The 19,222-nt window shown below is 40.5% G+C and overlaps 1 protein-coding gene across 2 annotated transcripts in view; it reads left to right on the plus strand.

Annotated features, from left to right (window-relative positions):
• cntfr (ciliary neurotrophic factor receptor) overlaps positions 1–19,222 on the plus strand; it is a 202,228-nt gene that overhangs the window by 167,216 nt on the left and 15,790 nt on the right. For both annotated transcript variants that reach the window (XM_031855473.1, XM_031855472.1), the window contains 3 exons: positions 5,254–5,371; positions 6,217–6,383; positions 13,154–13,317. In XM_031855473.1, the coding sequence (XP_031711333.1) occupies positions 5,254–5,371; positions 6,217–6,383; positions 13,154–13,317 (449 nt within the window). The remainder of the gene's footprint in view (positions 1–5,253; positions 5,372–6,216; positions 6,384–13,153; positions 13,318–19,222) is intronic.

The raw sequence follows: 19,222 nt of genomic DNA on the forward strand, positions 1-19,222 counted from the left end.
TGTGTGTGTGTGTGTGTGTGTGTGTGTGTGTGTGTGTGTGTGTGTGTTTGTGTGCGCCGTTCTGTGACAAAGAACCTCTTTTGCGAGTCCCAGAATTTTTGTGTGACAGGTTTAGAATAGTGGGACAGCAGAAGGGAAAGAATGTCTTCTAGAGAGAGAAAGAACTGCAACATCACTTTATTTAGAGCACAGTAGCGAGTGGGGCAACAGCGGGCTGGTGTGACTCCGCGCTTTGCAGGATTTATTTGAACTTTTACGCACGTCTACAAGCCTTAAATCTCATCAACAGATTTTGCATTCCCATGTAGAATCTTAACACCTTCGAGAAGGATTTGGTTGAATGCAGGTAAACAGTGGAGAGCAAAAGACTGTTGTCTGATGATGAGTTAACTTTTTATTGGTTCAAAATGAGTTTGTAAACTGGCTACTTGTCAAATGACGCGGTTGTACACGTTGTCTCTCGTCTCCAACTCCAGTGTCGAATCTCAAGTTGCTGATCGGACTGTAAATAATGAGCAGCGCACGGAAAAGTAAGTCTTGGGCCGAACATCCGCAGGCTGCACCGGAGCCCCAGAAGTAGATCCCCTATTTTGCTACCAGAGGCTTATCCGTCGTCAGATGCACAGTAACAAATCTGACGACAAGGACGATGTGTCATGCAGCGTATAGCATGACACACGTGAAATCAATAAAAAAACATGGATTTTTTAAATCTGTGACAAGTAATTTAAAGAGATAGACTGCACTTAAAATAATGTCTGCTTTAAAGCCAGGTGCCAAACCAGAGCTTGTATAGATTCTCAGGTTTGGTTTTCGCGATTGTGATCTTATGAATATAAAGTGTCTCTTTTCTTCTCTTGTTGGTCTCAGTATTCATGAGCCACAGGCTGCTCTAAGTTGTGTCTCTGACCTATTACCATTTAAAAGTAACCCCACTAACCACTTGGGCATGCACACATGTGCACACTCGCAGGTGTGTGTTTCATGAGGATCACAAAGCCCCATGAAACACATTTTGTTTTGCAATTCAAACCACATGATGAAAGTGCATTTATTCATGAGCGGTGTCCTGTCTGCTACTGATTCAGGTCAGGGGGTTCGCCAATAAAGAGCATGCACAATGACATTTTAATTAGAACTATTGTTTTATGTGCCTTAATATTCATATAGTCTTTGTTCTCTGTTTTGTGTACAGGCACATTATCTCTTGTCCTGTCTTCTCCATCCTGTTTCAACCTCTATTTTCATTAGATCCAAAGACAGCTTTTGATGTTTATTGTTATTGAGGCAACCGAGCGCCATGTGCATGTTAACGTTAAGTTTTTCAAGGTTACATTAGTCAAGTGTGGTGAATGAATGCTGTCTTGTCTCATCTCATCTTTTTCATGTATTTGCCTTAATCTTTGTTTCTCTTTTCTTCTCTTCTCCCTGTTCTTCGCCTCCTTTTTACCATCCTCTCCTTATTTCCCTCCTTTCTTTCTTCTGGAATCTCATACATTGCAACTGACCCAACAACTTTATTTCCTCTTCAACTGTTTGTTTAGTTTATTGTGTTTTATTATTTCAGGTTCATAGCAGCACTTAAGTCGAGTCAAGGCACTTTCCTCAAACTGACCGATTACTCACTTACTCAAGCAATCCAGGGCGTGTAAACTTAAACCACATGGACTTCCAAGCAACTTCCATTGGGCAAAGTTTTGATAACTTGTATCAGCAGCAGTCCAGTGTTTGCTTTGTCCTCGCCTCTTTCTATTGTGCTTGAGTTTCAAACCGTAGCATTCAGATGTCCACATCTGTCTCCTTAAACACATACACCTTTGTGTTATGGGGGACGTTTACAATAGTATTCATGGTTCAGATCGCGTTTTCCCTCTTAACAAAGCACACACTTTAGTCCCCTTGGAGGAGCCCAACAGTGCACTGCCAGTGAACTGCAGTTCGAGGTGTCTCAGCAGTGGTTTGATTGAAGCCCCTCACACGTGGCAAGACAAACTAAATTAAAGGAGTAAACACTCCAGAGTGCAAACAAACCACTCCAAACATAGCTGGCGTCAACACACATCTCTGCTCGTCCTCTCCACGCCTGCATTCCTTCACCTTCCCTCTGTTATCATTGAACTTCTCCAGATCCGTAATAAGCTGGTTTGATTGATCATGGCTAATTCTAAAAAGCCGATAGGAATACCTGCAGCTCTCTTTGTGTGTGTGTGTGTGTGTGTGTGTGTGTGACTTTGACTGAAGCTCTCAGATGAGGAGCCAATTGATTGAGATGGCCCCAATTAGTCTCTGTGATTAATTGAGTGTGATTGGATGTCGTCCCGGGCACCTCCTCGTTGACGTTATTGACAGGCTAATTAGTTGCCGTGGTGACCGCTTAAACACAGCTTATTGTGTGTGACTCTGAAATGACCCTATAGAAGCCAATCAAGCCTACTTCTTGCTTGTGTGTGTGGGTGTGTGTGGCCAAATATTCCTTGAGGGGTAGTTCTGATATCATTATTATGAAATAATTAGACAGGGTGCTGCTACAATTTGTGGAAATGTTATTATTTTATTTAGCCATCATAAATACAAAACATAGGATTACTCGTATTCATGTTTTTCATCAAGAACAAGATTATTCATCCAAGAGAGAAGTTTCAGCATCCAACAGGAAGCAGACAGCGATAAAGATGGAACCGCACCACACTTAATTAGTGCTGAAATTACAAAACATTACAGGATAATGTCTCTGAGACTGGATGCAAATGAACCTATATAATCATCAGTGATGAGAGGAATACTTGAGATGTGTTGGATAAATTGGCCTTGGGTATTTTTGTCTAGCGCTACAGAAAGAAAACACACTGTGGCACTTACATGTGATGTCGACGGGAATTGTCCCATCTGCTTGTTGTAACTCCCTCCCTCCTGAGGGATTGCCTTTCCACTCGTGCTGTTGTTCTCCACTGTTCATTTTATCCCACATTGAAACACTTTGATTGTTGCTTCTTTTTTTGCCACAAAATACTCGTTTCTGATTGACGGTATCTCTGCTCACCGATATAACTATAGCTTTCTAAATTGGTGCTCATGATGATCCGGACTTTATTAGATGGTGAACAATATTAACACACTTACATAAATGGTTAGCTTCGTGTCTCACACACTGAGGACCCACATCTTGTTATCCAAAGTTTAAGTAATATATATATTTTTAATGAATTTATTTATTTATTATAGATAGATGTTTAAAGGGCCATATAGTAATCATAATGCACTCCAAATATATGGTATAAGTATAGGGACACTTCTGGTATGTACAGTTCTTAGCCTTTAACTTATCAGTGTTAATTTCCAATTTGGAGTCACACACACTTTGTGTACTTTTACTTTACTTTGTGCAACATTTCATACATCATTGCATCTCTATCTAGATCAACATTCAGGCCATTGTTGACAGGACATTCAGAATACAATTTCACACACTACTTTATCAGCCCCATTTCAGGGTCACATATCTAATCCCTTGAATTGAACTTGATACTGAAAATAGCAGAAAAGATTATTTGAAATAGTCCATTTCTCTCTATGCTCCTTAAAGTGGGGTGGGGTCTCCTTTCATCACTGTTCTGTAAAAGCATTCACTTTCTTTCTCTGGCCACACCCTAGAAGTCCTGTTCTACAAACACATTGGGAGCTATCCTTTTTCCCCACAGGGGACAGACATCCTGCTCGACTGAGCAGCTCATGCAGTGTTTCCCATGTCCACACTGAATGGGTTAGTGGCTCTTAAAGGCAGGATGACCCATCCCACCCATTCGACTCTGGTGTGCATTACTGACTGCTATATGAAGAATCAAAGTGTGTGAATGTGGCTGTTATCAGTCAACGTATCTTATCAGGAGTATACAATACTTACTGGCTGCGATCCAATATTTAATAACTAAAGTCCAATGCCAGCCCCATATATTATCAAAGCGATATACTGCAGCATAGCCAATGAAGCACCATGTGTGGATAGAAAACGCTGCAATTTAGATCAAGAAAAGATAAAGAAGAAACAGAATAAAGAGTTGAAAAATGATTTATAGGTAAAACATAACATAAAGAAATGGGTTTTTGTGATGTCGCACTGTACACTCACTGTATGTCACATGCAGTAGAGATAACGAGGGTAAAAGGGTAAGAATCTGTGGGGAGAAAAAGAGGGAGTGGTGGACGAGCGCGCGGTTGACTAGCCGTGAAGAAAAGGCCCTAATCTTGGAGGAGGCCAGAGTTGGCGTAACATCACTTTTTCTGGCCGACCTCTTTTATTCTTCTATTGCTCCACCACTCCAATATCCTTCCTTTCTCCACACACCATCTCCCCTCCCAGCTTCTTTACTTTCCTCTGTCTCTCCAATTCAGATCGGATCCTCCAGATTGGTTCTCCATCGCCTTCTGCTTTAATCGTTTTCTTAAATAATTTAAATTTGATTGAATTGTCCCAGACGTGTCCTGGCAAACACATATTTCACTAGAAGGTTTTCAGCTCACTTTTTCTTTTACATCCAACATTCAGACGGCTTAGGGGACAAAAAATCAATGCAAATACAGTCAATTTCAGAATAATTGCCTGCAGTCACAATATTTAACCGTGCTGCAGTCTATGATTAAAAACAAAAGGAAGCAGATATGCTGTTTGCCCAGTGACAGAGTGAGCAGGAGTGATACATTGATTAAAATCCGGTGTTGAATCTGTCCTGACATTTTCTTAACAATGTGGTCTCTCAATACAAATTGAATCAAGATATCAGTTTTAACACTTTTAGGTTTGCCTAAGCTTGAGGTTTATACAAAATATAAGTGATACTGTGAAAGCTAAAGGAAGTTGTTTTAGCTTGCAGGTATATAATTGATCTAAATCGATCCCTCTTAATGAGGCTGACTTTAATTTATGTGTGTAATAAAAAAAAAAATTACACAAACAATCACAACTAAACTAATTAAAAGCATATCTCATAAAACACAGAGACGCAACTTAATTAAAATGGTGACGTCATGTATGTATGAAATAGTTGATCCAGAATGAATAATTCAAAGAGGAAATGTGTAATTAGAGACACAGCTGCTTTGGATTTAATTCATGGGAGCTGTATTACTTTGATATCTCTCTGGTATGTCTCTGTTTTTTCTTAAAACCTCTTTCCCAAACTCTGCTTAGTTCTTAATTATATAATATACTCTGTATGTTAGTTAACATGTCTTTTTTTTATTTTATTCTTTCTGCAGTTCCTCCTCGGGAGCCCACAGTCACCTGTCGATCCAACACCTACCCTAAAGGCTTCTACTGCAGCTGGCACCAACTGCACCCGACGTACATCCCCACCACCTTTGAAGTGGACGTACAGTAAGTGCATTGGTCTTGTGTCTGGGTGCAACTTTTACAATTACATGCTAAAGTCATTATTGGTGTGTCATGCAAAGACCTAGCTTACATTACGTGACACGACTTAAAGTTTTACTACAACATATGCATTATTTTTTTTAATTCATGCAATCATTGGGACACACAGATATTTTGAGGGATCTGTTGCTCTAACCTGAAAAAGGGGGATGAAGACGCGAAGTCCCCTAGGGGGTTACGGTCATTTATAATGTTGCAATTTGGTGATGGCATGTTTCAACAGTAGGTAGACCGTAGAGACTGTGCGGATGGAGACCCAGCGAGTCCGCCTCCCTCAGGTTCTCTTTGATACACCCAGATCACAGAGTCCCACAGCTCACACCACAGCAGGTGGACTCTGCCTTCACTGATTTTGTAACACCGACATCATTCTGTTTAAATAATGTTGAGTAGTGGAAAAGAGAGAACAGTGAGAAGTATAGATGAGGACAATGAGGACTCACAGCAAGAGTCGTTGGTAACTACTGTATCGTGTCCAGCTCAGCCAGTCATCAGGTGGTGCTTTGAGTGATTATTTACTGTATTTCTATGCCAACAGCTCCCCATTCATCTGAACAGCGTTTTTTTTTTTTTTACCTTTTGCCCCAAAAAATATTCACGACTGACTAAATAAAGTTGTGAAGGCGTATTTAGGCCTGAAGACCAAACAACAAATGTACAAAGATAAAACCTAAGGAGGTATAATCAACAGTTTAAAAAGTTGAAGTAAACCATCCTCAGCCTCACTCACGTCTGTCCTTGTTTCTACTCTATCTGCTCCTAACTTTTCATTTTCCTCTGCTCTTCAGACACAACCAGCGTTCACTGGAGGTGCAGAAAGATCCAGACCACAAGAATCGCTGTCGTGTACGTTTCCCCGAGGTCTTCTCCAGCTTCCCCTACAAAGTGAATGTGACGGCAGTCAATGCTTTGGGGAAAGCCTCTGCCACAACTTCTTTTGAAGAGTCCAGTATAGGTAAGATAGATGCCATGTGAAGTGTTATTATAGTTGTGGTGTTCTATTACACGCTTGTAACTAAATTTGATACAAACATGATGCATGTTCATGGTGAAGCAGGAATGTTTACTGAAGAGGTTTTGAATGGATCATTTTTGTTTCCTTCGAACTCATTCAGGCTGCAGAGTATTAACGCTTTTCATTAAAGTTTACAAGCAGCTCTTTATTTGAACTTAGTTCAGGGACACATCTAAGATCCTTTTCCCACACAGATCGACAAAAAATTTGGCAACAAAAATAAGAATTAAGACGCAGTGTCGAGGCATCTCTTTGAGGATGCCAACCCTTGAGCAATGTTAACGCATTTGTTTGACCACAGATGACTGATTTCATTGACTTCTTGTTACCTTCGGAGATTTTTTGCACACACAGTTATGCTCGGTGCCAGAAAGACAAAGGAAATTGGAATTTCAATGGCCAAATAAATGTCTCCCAGCTGAAACGAGAGTGCACAGCTTTTTCTTTTTCGCTTTAACCAACAGCATAGTCCATTAGCAAGAAACCCACCGACTGTGCACCCCTGTCATTACCAAAGGCACTATATAATAAACATGCTACCTCTGAAACTTTTCTGCAGCAAACAGTATTTAATTGAGGCTTGGACGGGTTGTGGCAGTCACAAATCAAAGGTCTGGTTTCTCACTGAAAGTAGCAGATAACCCAAACAGCAGCTGCAATGGAAGCATATTTTTAGTCATATTTAATGTAAGAATTAACCAGAAAAGTTTGTTACTTCGTCTGCTTTTTCCCCTTTTAAATTATAACCTTCATTAATGTGGTAAGTAGTTTGAAAAATAAATACAGTTTGGATTGTGAAGTTTTTGTTCACTTAGGCGGCAGAAGGCTACATAATAACAGCAAGACTATTAGAATTCATAAGCGACTCAGGCTGGAAAGCAGTGAAGAGGAGAAATCCATTTTAAAGAAGGAATGAGAAGTACTTTAATAGATAAGGGAAGTGCTGCCAGCGGTCCTCAGCTCTGTTGTAATGCTCAGAGCGCGATATGGGTGTGCATGACGCATAAACACACACACAGACACCAATGGGGCTGTGAGCGACTGTGTGGAGTGTGTCAGCCGAGAGGGAGAGGGAGAGGGATTGAAAAAGAGAGAGTGTGTGTGTGTGTGTGTGTGTGTGTTTGTGTGTGTGTGTGTGTGTGTGTATGTGTGTGTGTGTGTGTGTGTGTGTGTGTGCGTGCGTGCGTGTGTGTGTGTGTGTACATAAGCAACCAAATGAGGCAGTGACATGCTCTGCCAAGCCCCGGACACAGGACTCATGAAAATGCTAATGCTAGCCGGATTAGAGCCTCGGCTGAGGAAATATCCCTCAACTATTGGTGATCGCAAAACACCCCACTGCTCCTTTCTTTCCTTCTGCTTTCTCTTTTATGCCCACATACCCTTCATGTGACTTTGTACTTCTTCCCCTGTTCCCTCCTATTTTGCTTCTGCCTCCTTCTCTATCACCAGCCACATCTTCTCAAATACCATTTGTGTGACAAATGTCGTCCGTCCTCACTATTATTTTTAGATAAATTTCTTAAAGTTTGCTTTTAAGCCAGGCGGCAACCTCCCATTCTGAAGAGTAAAGCCTTAAAGCATTCCATGCATTCTATCTAATAGCCAGCAGGGGGCGACTCCTCTAGTTGCAAAAAGAAGTCTATGAGAAAATAACTCTGCTTCTCACTTGATTTATTACCTCAGTAAACATTGTAAACATGAGTTTATTGTCTTAATCGCTAGATTCAAGTCTTCTTCAATACAGCATGATGTTCATTTAGAAAACAGCAGCCCACAAACCAATGGGTGATGTCATTGTGACGATGTTCACTTCTTATATACAGTCTGTGTTTTAAGTCGAAATTTTGTTTTCTTTTTATCTAAATCGTTTAGTTAAATTGCAGATAGGAAACAATAAAATAGTGTTGTATCACCACATTATATTGGTAGACTTTATGTACACTTTATGTCTTAGCAGGCTAAAGCTTGCTTCCTCTGCCTGCAATGCGCTACATGACCGCTTGCTTTTTATTTTAGTACAACTTACAAAACAATGCAGCTGCTGATTGATCACAATGAGAGTTGAAAGCAACAGGAACCTCTTTTTTATTCAGACTTGAACACAAGAACAGTATCTTGCAAATAAGAGAGACTTTGAAAAGATCTTTTTTTTTAATTTTACAAATTGCTCGTTGAAAGCCAAAACCTAAAAATGTAGTTTTCAAATTAAACAAAAACTGTTGTGAATGGGGTCTTCCCCTCTCCCTTGCTGGGTTAATCTGTTTTCTAACTTTTTCTAAGTGTTTCAAATAGTTTGCCTTCTCTCACCCCTCTTGCTCTCCTCCCCTCATCTCCTCCTTGTTCCTGCATTGTTAAAAGTATTTCCCATGCCATTCTAAGTTGTAAGCCACATTCATTATCGGGGACAACGAGGCAGATCGTAAATAAATAAAACAATTTCATGCTTCCTGGTGCACTTCAGAATTCTGAGTGGGAGTAAGAAGATTCTCAACTGTCCTTGTTCATCCGACCAAAGCTGGGATGAAATTAGAAGAGATTGTGTGTGTGTGCGTGTGTGTGTGTGCATGTCTGTGTGTGTGTGTGCGTGTGTGTGTGTGTCCTCACATGTGCATGTTCTGGGTACAGTTACAAAGAGAACCCTCAATGGAAGTTTCAGACTCATCAAATGATAACTTAAAGCTTTCCTGTGCCAAGATGATCAAACGATGACTGATCTTGTCTAAAGTGTAAAGACTTCTAAAGTTGACGCTTGTTTTACTTACACAGATTTTTTTTTGTCAACTCCAACTAGCCCACCTGAGCATGATTAAGGACTACATTATTTATTCTTTGTGATTAAAATGAATATAATTTCAAAGCGGGGATGTACCGGCAGTAGGTTTCTTCCAGCACCATTAAATCATCTGTCACTTTCATCCTTTCAATTAATACTTAGAAATGGAGGGCTCATATTCAGGTTTCTCTTGTGGCTGCTTTATGGGGGTTTGTGTGCAGGTCTTAGGAGGAGCCAGTACATGTTGACTTCAGTCAATGGAAGTGAAGTTAAGAGGATAATAACAGCAGTGTAAAATACTTTAATGCAACACCCTGGAGCTATTTTCAGTAGCTGTCTCGTTTTTTTTTGTCTCTGATATTTTCAAATAAGGAGCGCAGACTGCACTGTTGTTCAAGATTTAGCTATTTTAAAAAATCAGTTTGTTGTCATATTTTTCTAATTTCAGCAGATTCAGCAAGGAAGGTCAGATGTCAGCATTGTCTACAAAAAAAAGCAGCTAGACAACTAGAGCTGGCAGACGTTTAGAGGCATATTTACTGAGAGATGCACTGTTTACTATCATGCACAAAACGTAGCGTAAGTCCAACTGTCTCTGGGACGGCAGCGGATTTCTTACTGTTCCAACTTCCAACTAAAAATACCGAAGGCGCAGGCATTGTATCAAGAGCTGCAGATCTGCTTCATATTAATAAACGGGTATAGTACGACTCCCCATGGTCTTAATATTCCAGATATGAGAAGATATGTTGGAGTATGACTGCCATCTATAATTTATTTTGCATGAGAGAAAACCTGACACAGAACTTTCTGATGTGCTTTTTAAAATTCCCATTTATTCTCTTTGCCTGTTGTAGCTTTGAACAAATAGGACAGCAGCCATGTGAATTAAGGACGTACGTTCTAGTCATTTAATTATGTGAGCAGGAGATTTTGTTTTTGTGAGTCCATGAAAGGAACCCAATCCGTGCTCTGTTACTGCCATGCTTTACATTTACTGTACACACACAAAACGTTTGTGCACATAGAATGGCACTTGTTACACATTTCATGTACAGTAGAGTTTAGTCGGAATTACCTCCTAATTAAAATACAGTCTGCTTCCAACAATGAGCCTGAATGGAAGGAGGAGCTATTGTGCCGTACTTCTTTTAAAAAAAGAGGACATTTTTTTTACCCTTTTCGTTCCATTTTCCTTATTTCTGTAAGATTTCACTGCAGATCGAAGCACTCCATTTCTCTCTATTTCCCCTATTTGTTCAATTGCAGCATTAGATGCTGTCATCAAACATCTGTTTTGCTTTAAAACGATTCATAGATTCCACTTCTTTCTTCTTCTTCTTCTTTTTTTAAAAGCCCATTTATTTGAAAGGAAATCTGGCGTAGTGTGGGAGAGAAGAGCTTCAGGGTTTCTAGATGTCTTGTGTTTTTTTTTTAGCATGCATACAAACCTGGCTGCATTAAGTAAAAGCACTAGATGTTGCACAGCAATGGTTTTAGAAACACTACAATCAGATATTCAGGTCATGTACTACATTGGTAAGCGTACATCTACGAGCAGATGTAGCTTTTGCAGTTCTCTTCTGTTTTACTGCTTGATTGCTGCGCAGTCTTTGCCACCTGGACAGCCTTTAAGCTACACTTTTTCTTTTTTAGAAAGAAAGATTAGCCACTCTCCCTCCCACACTCTTGTTCCATTTTCAGCAAGACAGTGAGCATAATGGTCTCGCAAGTATAGCTGTTTGAAAGATTAGACTTTTATGTTACGGTATACCTGTTCACTTGCATCATCACCAAAGAGACAGAACGGGCTGCAGTGAATGTTGCAACATGAGACTTAAAGGAGGAAAGAGTAAAGGTAATGTGGATGCAAATGTGAATGAACGGAGTCAAGGGAGTCATGACAGACGTTTTCAGCCCGAGCATGGACAAAAATTCCATTTGATAAAATTACAACCTCATTTGAAATTGTTGGCAATTGACAATTTGCAGAACAGAATTGAGAAGGATGTCTATCTACCTGCAACATTCCTTTAAGTTTAATGGACGCTGTGAAATGCTTTGAGCCCATTGATCTGTTCCTCGCCATGTTTTGGTGTTTTGGTCAGTGACGTCCCAGACTCTCATTGTCTCACTTTTCATTGAAGTCCTTTCCGTCGTTCAGCGCTAGTATTATTAGAAGTGCTTCAAAAGGAGGATGTGTTCATTACTCATGCAACACAAAGCTCATACTCTGTTTCAAGTCAGATGAATACTTTAAAAGCCTTTGGGACTCCCTACCCATACAGATTTCTCTGTTTTGTTCCGTTCCTGCACATGTTTCCTTCTGTTGGACAAATCGGGATGTGGACAAAGACGATGAGTTTCTGATCTCTAGTCTCCACTGACTTCACTTTGGTTTCATTCTGCCTGCATGCACTGTTCCGTCTTTCTTTCTCTCTCTCGCTCTTTATTTCTTCCTGTCTCTATTTCATCTTTTCACACATTTACTTGAAGAAGGTCACAATGAGATGAATATGTCTTTCTCAAGGGAGAAAGCTGTCGGTCTGCTTTTGTCTGTCTTTTATCATCTCCATCGGTCTTTCATATTTTCATTATTCATTCTATGAAGGTCACACTGAGAGAGATGCCTGTTTGTTTGTATGTGTCTGTATGTGCTTTGAGTGCTGTCTGTTTAGGTGCCTTACCGCATGTATGTCGTTGCGGGTTTCACCCAAATTGATTTCATCCTCTTGTACTTTATCTGTATGTGTATTATCAGACATTCTGGTTGTTACTGCAGCTATCCATTCTCTATTGTAATATCATACGTGTGTGTGGCTGAGAAAAGGTTTCATGTAGCTGAAGTGGCAGGCCAGTGTGTTCCCTAGTGAGAGTGATCCAACAAAGACCGGGTCATTCAATATCTTATGAAAAGCATTGCATAGAATTCGCTCAATTTCTCTGTCTGCGTGTCCTTCTCAGTTGACAGGTATTCAGGAACACAACATGTATACATGCCTTTCTCTCAGGGACTCGTAGGCTTCCCGTCTTCTGCCTCGCAACAGTTCCCTCAAACATTGTCAGCTTCTGCCTTTGTCCTCACCGCTGTCTTTCACTGATAAATGAACAACCTCCTTCTGAATATTTATTTTTCATTGGAGTACATGGTGACCTTAAGAAAACCATGCAATAATGATAATAATAATGATCCTTAGTCATAAGAAGAAAGAGGCGTAGAGAGAGAACCCTTCTTATAAATGACTTCTTAACCTTAAAAGGTTAAGAGTAAAAAAATAAATAAATGCATTACAGACTGAAATATCCTGTCTTTTAGTTCCTAGTATGAGTCAAGGTTCAAAAAGTCTGCATCATGCACCTCAATAGCATCTTTCATTAGACCTTCTCTGGCCTTCTTTTCCCTCATGTTTCAAACTCCATGTCCCTAGTTTATAATGTTTTCTGTCAAATATTTAAAGCCAAAAGGTCGGATTCACATTATCGCAGAAATACTCCTCCTGCATTATTATTGCATTATCAACAATTATTGCATTTTTGCCGCACCCCCACTCCACTCGGTACCTTCACAACACACCACTGTGAGCCAAGCAGTCATGACCACAGCTTGAACTGAAAAATGGACGAAAACATGTGTTTCTCAATTTCCAGAACTGCACGATAACAAATTGGCCTCACTTAAGAACAGAAAAAAATATATATGTTCAGTTGGAAACGTATCGGCTTTCAGATGCAGTCACAAGGTTTGTTACAAAATCCCCGTGTGAGTCCCTGAAACATAGAAATGGACTGCTCGCAGCATTGCCATTGTAGCTAAGGTGGCACTGCGCTAAACAGGAGTTCCAGGGTGGTAAACTCTGCTCCAAGAAATGCTGAACTTGTATGTGTTGTATCGGTGGGGTGCCCCTTTAACTAACTGTTCTCATCCACCACACAGTTAAACCAGACCCCCCGGAGCGCGTGACAGCGACCCCGATCCGTTTCAACGCCCGGAGGCTGGAGGTGTCCTGGCACAGCCCCGCCACCTGGCCTGACATCGACAACTTCCCTCTGAAATACTTCCTTCGATACCGGCCACTCATCAAAGAGCAGTGGCAGCATGTGAGTAGCGCTGCTATGTGTGTGTGTGTGTGTGTGTGTGTGTGTGTGTGTGATACAGAGGGAGAGAGAGAGAAACAGAGAGTTCACACAACCGTACAGTTTGGCATTTGATTTTGAGGTCACGATTCGACACATTAAACTCTAGTGAAAACTAAACACATGGACATTAATCACACACTGTAAAAATGAGCTCCTCACTTATGAGTAACATAGCTTGCCCTGAGAAACGTCTGTCTGACACATGTAACAACTATGCAGTAAGTGAAGGGAGATAAACGGTCAAGAGTTTTTGTCCAGATACAGCTCCATTACCAAAAGCTGTAAGTCAACATTGAAAAACACCTGTAAGATTATGATTCATTATATGGTATTTGAAAACCTCTGGTGAGCACGTATTCATTTTTTTCTCTGGAAATGGTGCTCTAAAGAAAAAGACTGGCCCCCCTCCATTTTGCAGATTGAGTTCCACCTCATTGCAAAAATATTTCTCAAAAGGAAATGGCAAGTTTTCCAGCAGCAAGATAGATTGTCTTTTAACAATGAAAACATTTTTTACCAGTTTTTGTCATCTATAGACAAATAGACTATAGTTATTTGTCCAGAGAGATGCCTCTGAGACCAGTTAGATGTGAAATGATCCAACCTGTATCGGTTTCAGTTTGATCCCTCGTCAGACAGACATAATCGCTCAGCTTCTTTGGTGTATGTTACTGTATCTGACTCTTTTTTGTAGGTTCAGATCCCTCAGGGCTTCGTATAGTAAAAGCATATGTGTCCACTATAGGATTCCTGGGATGAATGCTCCCTCTACTAAGGTCTAGCATTGCAGCGTTATTATCATGCCCGTCAATGGTTCGCAATGGTGTTGTTCCAAGAACTTGGGTTACAGACTCTCACATGGAAAAACACACATTTTCTTTGTCAGTCGTCCTCTCGCGCTTTCCATTCCGGCATGTATCATTCAACAAGTGTCTCTGTCGTTACCTCACTGTGTCAACATTTCCTTCCTTTGTTCTCACTCTTTCCTATGTCTTTCCATTTACCATAACAGCAGCTCACACGCATTTATGTGGGGGGTATCTTCATCTGTCGTTTGTGTCATTTGATAAACATGAAATAATATGTAAAATATCAGTGTATCAAATCATTTTCACTGTGACTATTTGGCACCACTTGGTGTTGCGTTCTCCTAGTTCAAACACAGCTGAACTGAAGATGTGAATGCACCTGAGATGAGCGAACCCTCAAGACATTCTTGGTTTTAATTATTCTCCTAATTAGGCTGCTTGCAGTCCGTTCCCAGCAATGAACTGGGGGCTTATTGTTTATATTAATTACAGCAATTAGACTTATTGATTTAATGTTTCAAGTGATTCATCAAGTACAAGGATTAGCTGATTCCTGCTTCTCAAAAGTTTTGATCAGTTTTATATAATTAACCACTGAATTGTTTTTAGGTTTTTAAGTGTTGAAACAAAACACTCAAACTGAAAATGTTATTTCGGCCTCAGGGAACTACTGAAAGGTATTTTTGCATTATTTTTCCTGCAATCTCAAAACAAGAAATGGAACAATATGTCACAGTAAAACTACATTTAGTTATCCAACATGCACCACAGCTATCTAGCTACATGTTAGAGCTATGCTCAGACCTTTAGTCACACATATACGGTTATTATCCACATTCACTCTCTCCTTCTCATTCTCACAGCAGTTGGAATGAGGAAAGTTAAAATTACGCCTCAGATCTTTATGGTATAAATTGATGATTAAACTTGACGCACACTCTTAGTTCACCTTGGTGCCCTCAACACTAATCAATCAATATGTGAACCGGTGCATAACGGGAAAGATGGGAAACCTTAAGTCAATATTTGGATTGGCTAAGAACACATAATTTGTAAATTACACAAATAGGGTGGATGACAGCTGAAAGACCGCAGGCTTTTTGGCTTTTGCGGTGTTCTTTGATGGATGTCTTCATGGTGGTGCTTTTCATTTTTGCAGCAGTAAATGTGGTTTTCAGAAGGGGGGAACCACTTCTGCACCGTGATCATTTCATGATTGCACTTCTGCACCTTTTATGAGGAGTTAGCTCAGAGTGTTGGTCCTCAATCCTGCAGAGAGAACTTGTTAATAGATATATAATTGTCTAGCATGAACACAGTGACAGACTGTGCAAACGAAATGACAACTTAGTCTGGTTATCAGACCCTGAATTTGTTTCTTCTTAATGGCCGTTACAGTCATTCCCATCGTTTCTGTGGACTTAAGTGCCTGTGAACAAACCCAGCCCACCATTGCATGTGCAGTTTTCATATTGACATATAATGGTGTTGCCATGTTATGAGCAGAAACCTCTATATAAATATATGTTGATTATAGCAGCTTGTCAGTGGCTACTGCCATTAGAGCTGATCATGGCAGAGCATACTGCAGACTGCATATTTAATGACTATATAGCACTCTTGAGCAAAACATTTAGGCTTAAAGCTGTGGCATAAATCATTAGGTAGAGTTAAATGAGGTTGCCAAAATAAGATGCACTGTTTATTGGCTCCATCTAAACCTCATTAATTATAGCCTCAGAGGTTGAATACTAATTTAAGTTGTTAGTATTGCTGAGGAATTCACCTTAAATGTGGGTGAGAATGGCTTTCACGCGTAACATTTTGAAATGTGTTTTGAGTTAGGAATGAAAGCGGCGGCGTGATCAGATTGATCTTTAGAGGAAACCATCCATCCTGCTGAGGAATGAAGGGACGACTGGCCCAGATACTTAGAGTGATGGAGATTCAGACAGAAGGAGGAAAATGGGGGAAAGTTTTGAAGTAGAGATGAATGGAGTGCATCGGAGAGGGAGAAGAACGTGAATGGACAGCAGACTCTGGGAGACACCATAAAGAGAAAGAGGCAGTATATATAAGTGAGACGGACATTAATAGATAGCATTTGGACTTAAGTTATAGGGTGACAATCCACAAACGAGTGACAAAGAATGGGATTGAGAAAAGGAAACTGAGATGTTGTGTTCAATAAAGCATAGAAGCCTGAGACTAATTTGATTCTAAAAGTTGAAAAAAGATTGGATGGTGGATGAAAGAGGTGTGTAGAGAAGAATAGAGAAATGCTCATATGGAGAGTTGGCCTCAAATAGACAGATACACGAGATGAAAGTGTGAGAGACAAGAAGAAAAATGGGAAGACTACGTTAAAAGTAAAGTTTCAAAGGCTATTGAATGTTGACTGTTTCAAGTTAAATAAAGATGGATGACTGGTTCAAGAGAAGAAAAGACAGAGGGATGACAAAAAAATGTCTGGAATATCTTAAGCCGAGACAGAGAATTAAAGAGAAGGAGAGACTTTAGATCTAACCCATATAAGACCCTGTTCTTCCAATTACAGAGATTTAACCAATATGATACATCTGACATAACTCATATATATTTCATTGGTTCTTGCTTTATTTACCGGTGCCTGGTATGGTGTCAATAGGCTGGGACTGAAACGTAGATTGACCAAGAATGTTAAGATGCTCAGTAAAGATAAGCTCAGTTTCAGTACATTAAGGGCAACACACACACAGGAAGTGTATGACACTGGAACCTGGACATGCGTCATGCTCGTTGACATACATTGACTCAACACAACACCCCGTCTTATTTCCATGTGCATTATTGGTCCAAAAAGAGTGGCAATTTCATCACATCTCTGCAACCACACCTCGACTACTTCAGTATTTAGTGTTGTGTGTGCTGCAGCCTTTAATTGAAGCAAAGCAAATGATGCAACAGTGCATGCTATCGTCCCTGTTTTGCACTTGAATAATCAAAAAGGCTAATTTGGTCCTTGGACTATACCCTGATCATCCACTCCGTCAAGACGGTGATCTCTTTCCTTGAGGCTGCAGCTTCAAAGAGTCCATAACATAACATGGCAGGCCGGACTCATGTAATTCATTAAAATCTGTAATAAAGAGTTGACTATCAAAGGTGCGAAAGAATCGCCATATGGAAGCACATCTGTATGCATGTGAATGTTCAGTCAGTGAATTGTTCTGTTTCCCATGGCCTTGTTTCGTTTCCATCCCGCCCTCAAACTCTCACTGCAATTAAGGCAATGGTCCAGCAACTGTGATAAGAACAATTTCAGATTGCTCAATATTCTCTCCGTTGTGTGGAACTGCATCTGCCGCGCTGTAATTGCCCTTTGGGGGATGATGCTGAACTCAACTGAAAACTCGTACGTTTCAATGCAAGGCGCTCTCGTGAACGGAAACAGACATATACAGGCGGAGAGGAACACATGCACATGCAGATGCATACACGCAAAAGATTCAGTTTATTGCAGTCCATGCGCAGAGCCCCACTGTATATCTGCATTGTCCATTCATAAGCTGTCTATGCACTGTCACACCCACACATACGTTAAGAAGGAGGGACACAATAAGTGGAGCGACCGGTGCAGAGAAAGGAGGTGGAATATGTGTCAGCATCGTCAACGCGGCTTAGCCCTTCGTTCATTTATTCATCCCACATTTATTCTCCTTTGTCCTTCTGTCTGACATGCTGCATCCCCCTCTCCCATCCATCCATCTCCCTCACCCCCCCCCCCCCCCCACACACACACACCTCACTTTCTTTGTCACTTTTTCTCCCTCTATCATTTTCCTTCTCTCTTTTTTCCTTCATCCTCATCTCTCCTTCTCTTCGTCAATATTGCCCTTCTTTCCTATCACTCTTCTATTCACTTTCTTTATCTCTCCGTGTGCTCTTCTGTGTAATAATGGCATTTGCCAAAAGTCACTTTCATCCTGCAAGCACTTAGATGAATCAATAGTGAACCAGGAGCTGTGTGTGTGTGTGTGTGTGTGTGTGTGTGTGTGTGTGTGTGTGTGTCTCTGTGTAGTTGTAATTGTGTGTAGATTCACATAGATATAATGTGTGCCTGTGTTTTTTTCCCCCTTTTTTTGCTCCTTTTTTCACTGATTTTGTACATTTTTGTCTCTCATTCCGTCCTGTTCCTCTTTTTCTACACTCTCACCTTTTCCCCTTTCTTCCGCTAGCTACCACTTTTCCCTCCTCTCAGCAATCTACAGCTGTACCCTCTCCCACTCATTCATCCATGCATTTAGCCAGCTATCTAACCATCCATCCCTCAAGCCATCCATTTGTATCTATGGGTGCACATGATAAATGTTTAGACCTTGTTTGGGGAAAACATCCCATATAAAGGACACTGCCACAGACAGATCATTTATCAAATCTTTCTAACAAACACACACACACATACACACACACACACACACCAGACAGTTTCAGTCCTTTCACATGGGAAGGCTATCATCATTTAGCTCTGCTGTCAAAATACATTAAAGGTGAATTATATTATTTATATTACGCGCACACAGAGATACATACTGGAGATTTGTTATGGGTTGTGCAGTCTGTTGGCTTTGACAGAATCTAATAAAAGATATACTGTACATAATTTTATATAAATCAGATTGTTGTACTTTGTGTGTTAGTCAAAGGGGAAGTAAACAAAACAACTCACAACTTTGGATAGAATGAACATTTCAGTCGCCAAATGAAACATGGGAGTCACCACAGCTTGTTAAGATCTGACAATTTGATTTGATTTCCCAAAGCAAGAACTTAAGCTGAAAGAAACCAGTGGCTGCCTGGATGGGAAAAATGCATTGGTTATTCAAAAAAAACACAGTCTGCCTCGGAAAAACGGGTCAGTATGGGTTGAAAATATAAGTGTAAATATTACACATATATAAGGCATTATAACTTTTTTTTTGCCCTAAAGGCAACAGCTTCTGATGAGCAGTGCCAGCTGCCATTGAGCAGCGCAGCTCGCTTTGGAGGACTGTGGTTCAGCTGGCGCGCAGCAGCTT

The sequence above is a fragment of the Anarrhichthys ocellatus genome, unplaced genomic scaffold, assembly GCF_004355925.1.
Source record: "Anarrhichthys ocellatus isolate YVR2014 unplaced genomic scaffold, GSC_Weel_1.0 scaffold16, whole genome shotgun sequence".
Classification (NCBI taxonomy): domain Eukaryota; kingdom Metazoa; phylum Chordata; class Actinopteri; order Perciformes; family Anarhichadidae; genus Anarrhichthys; species Anarrhichthys ocellatus.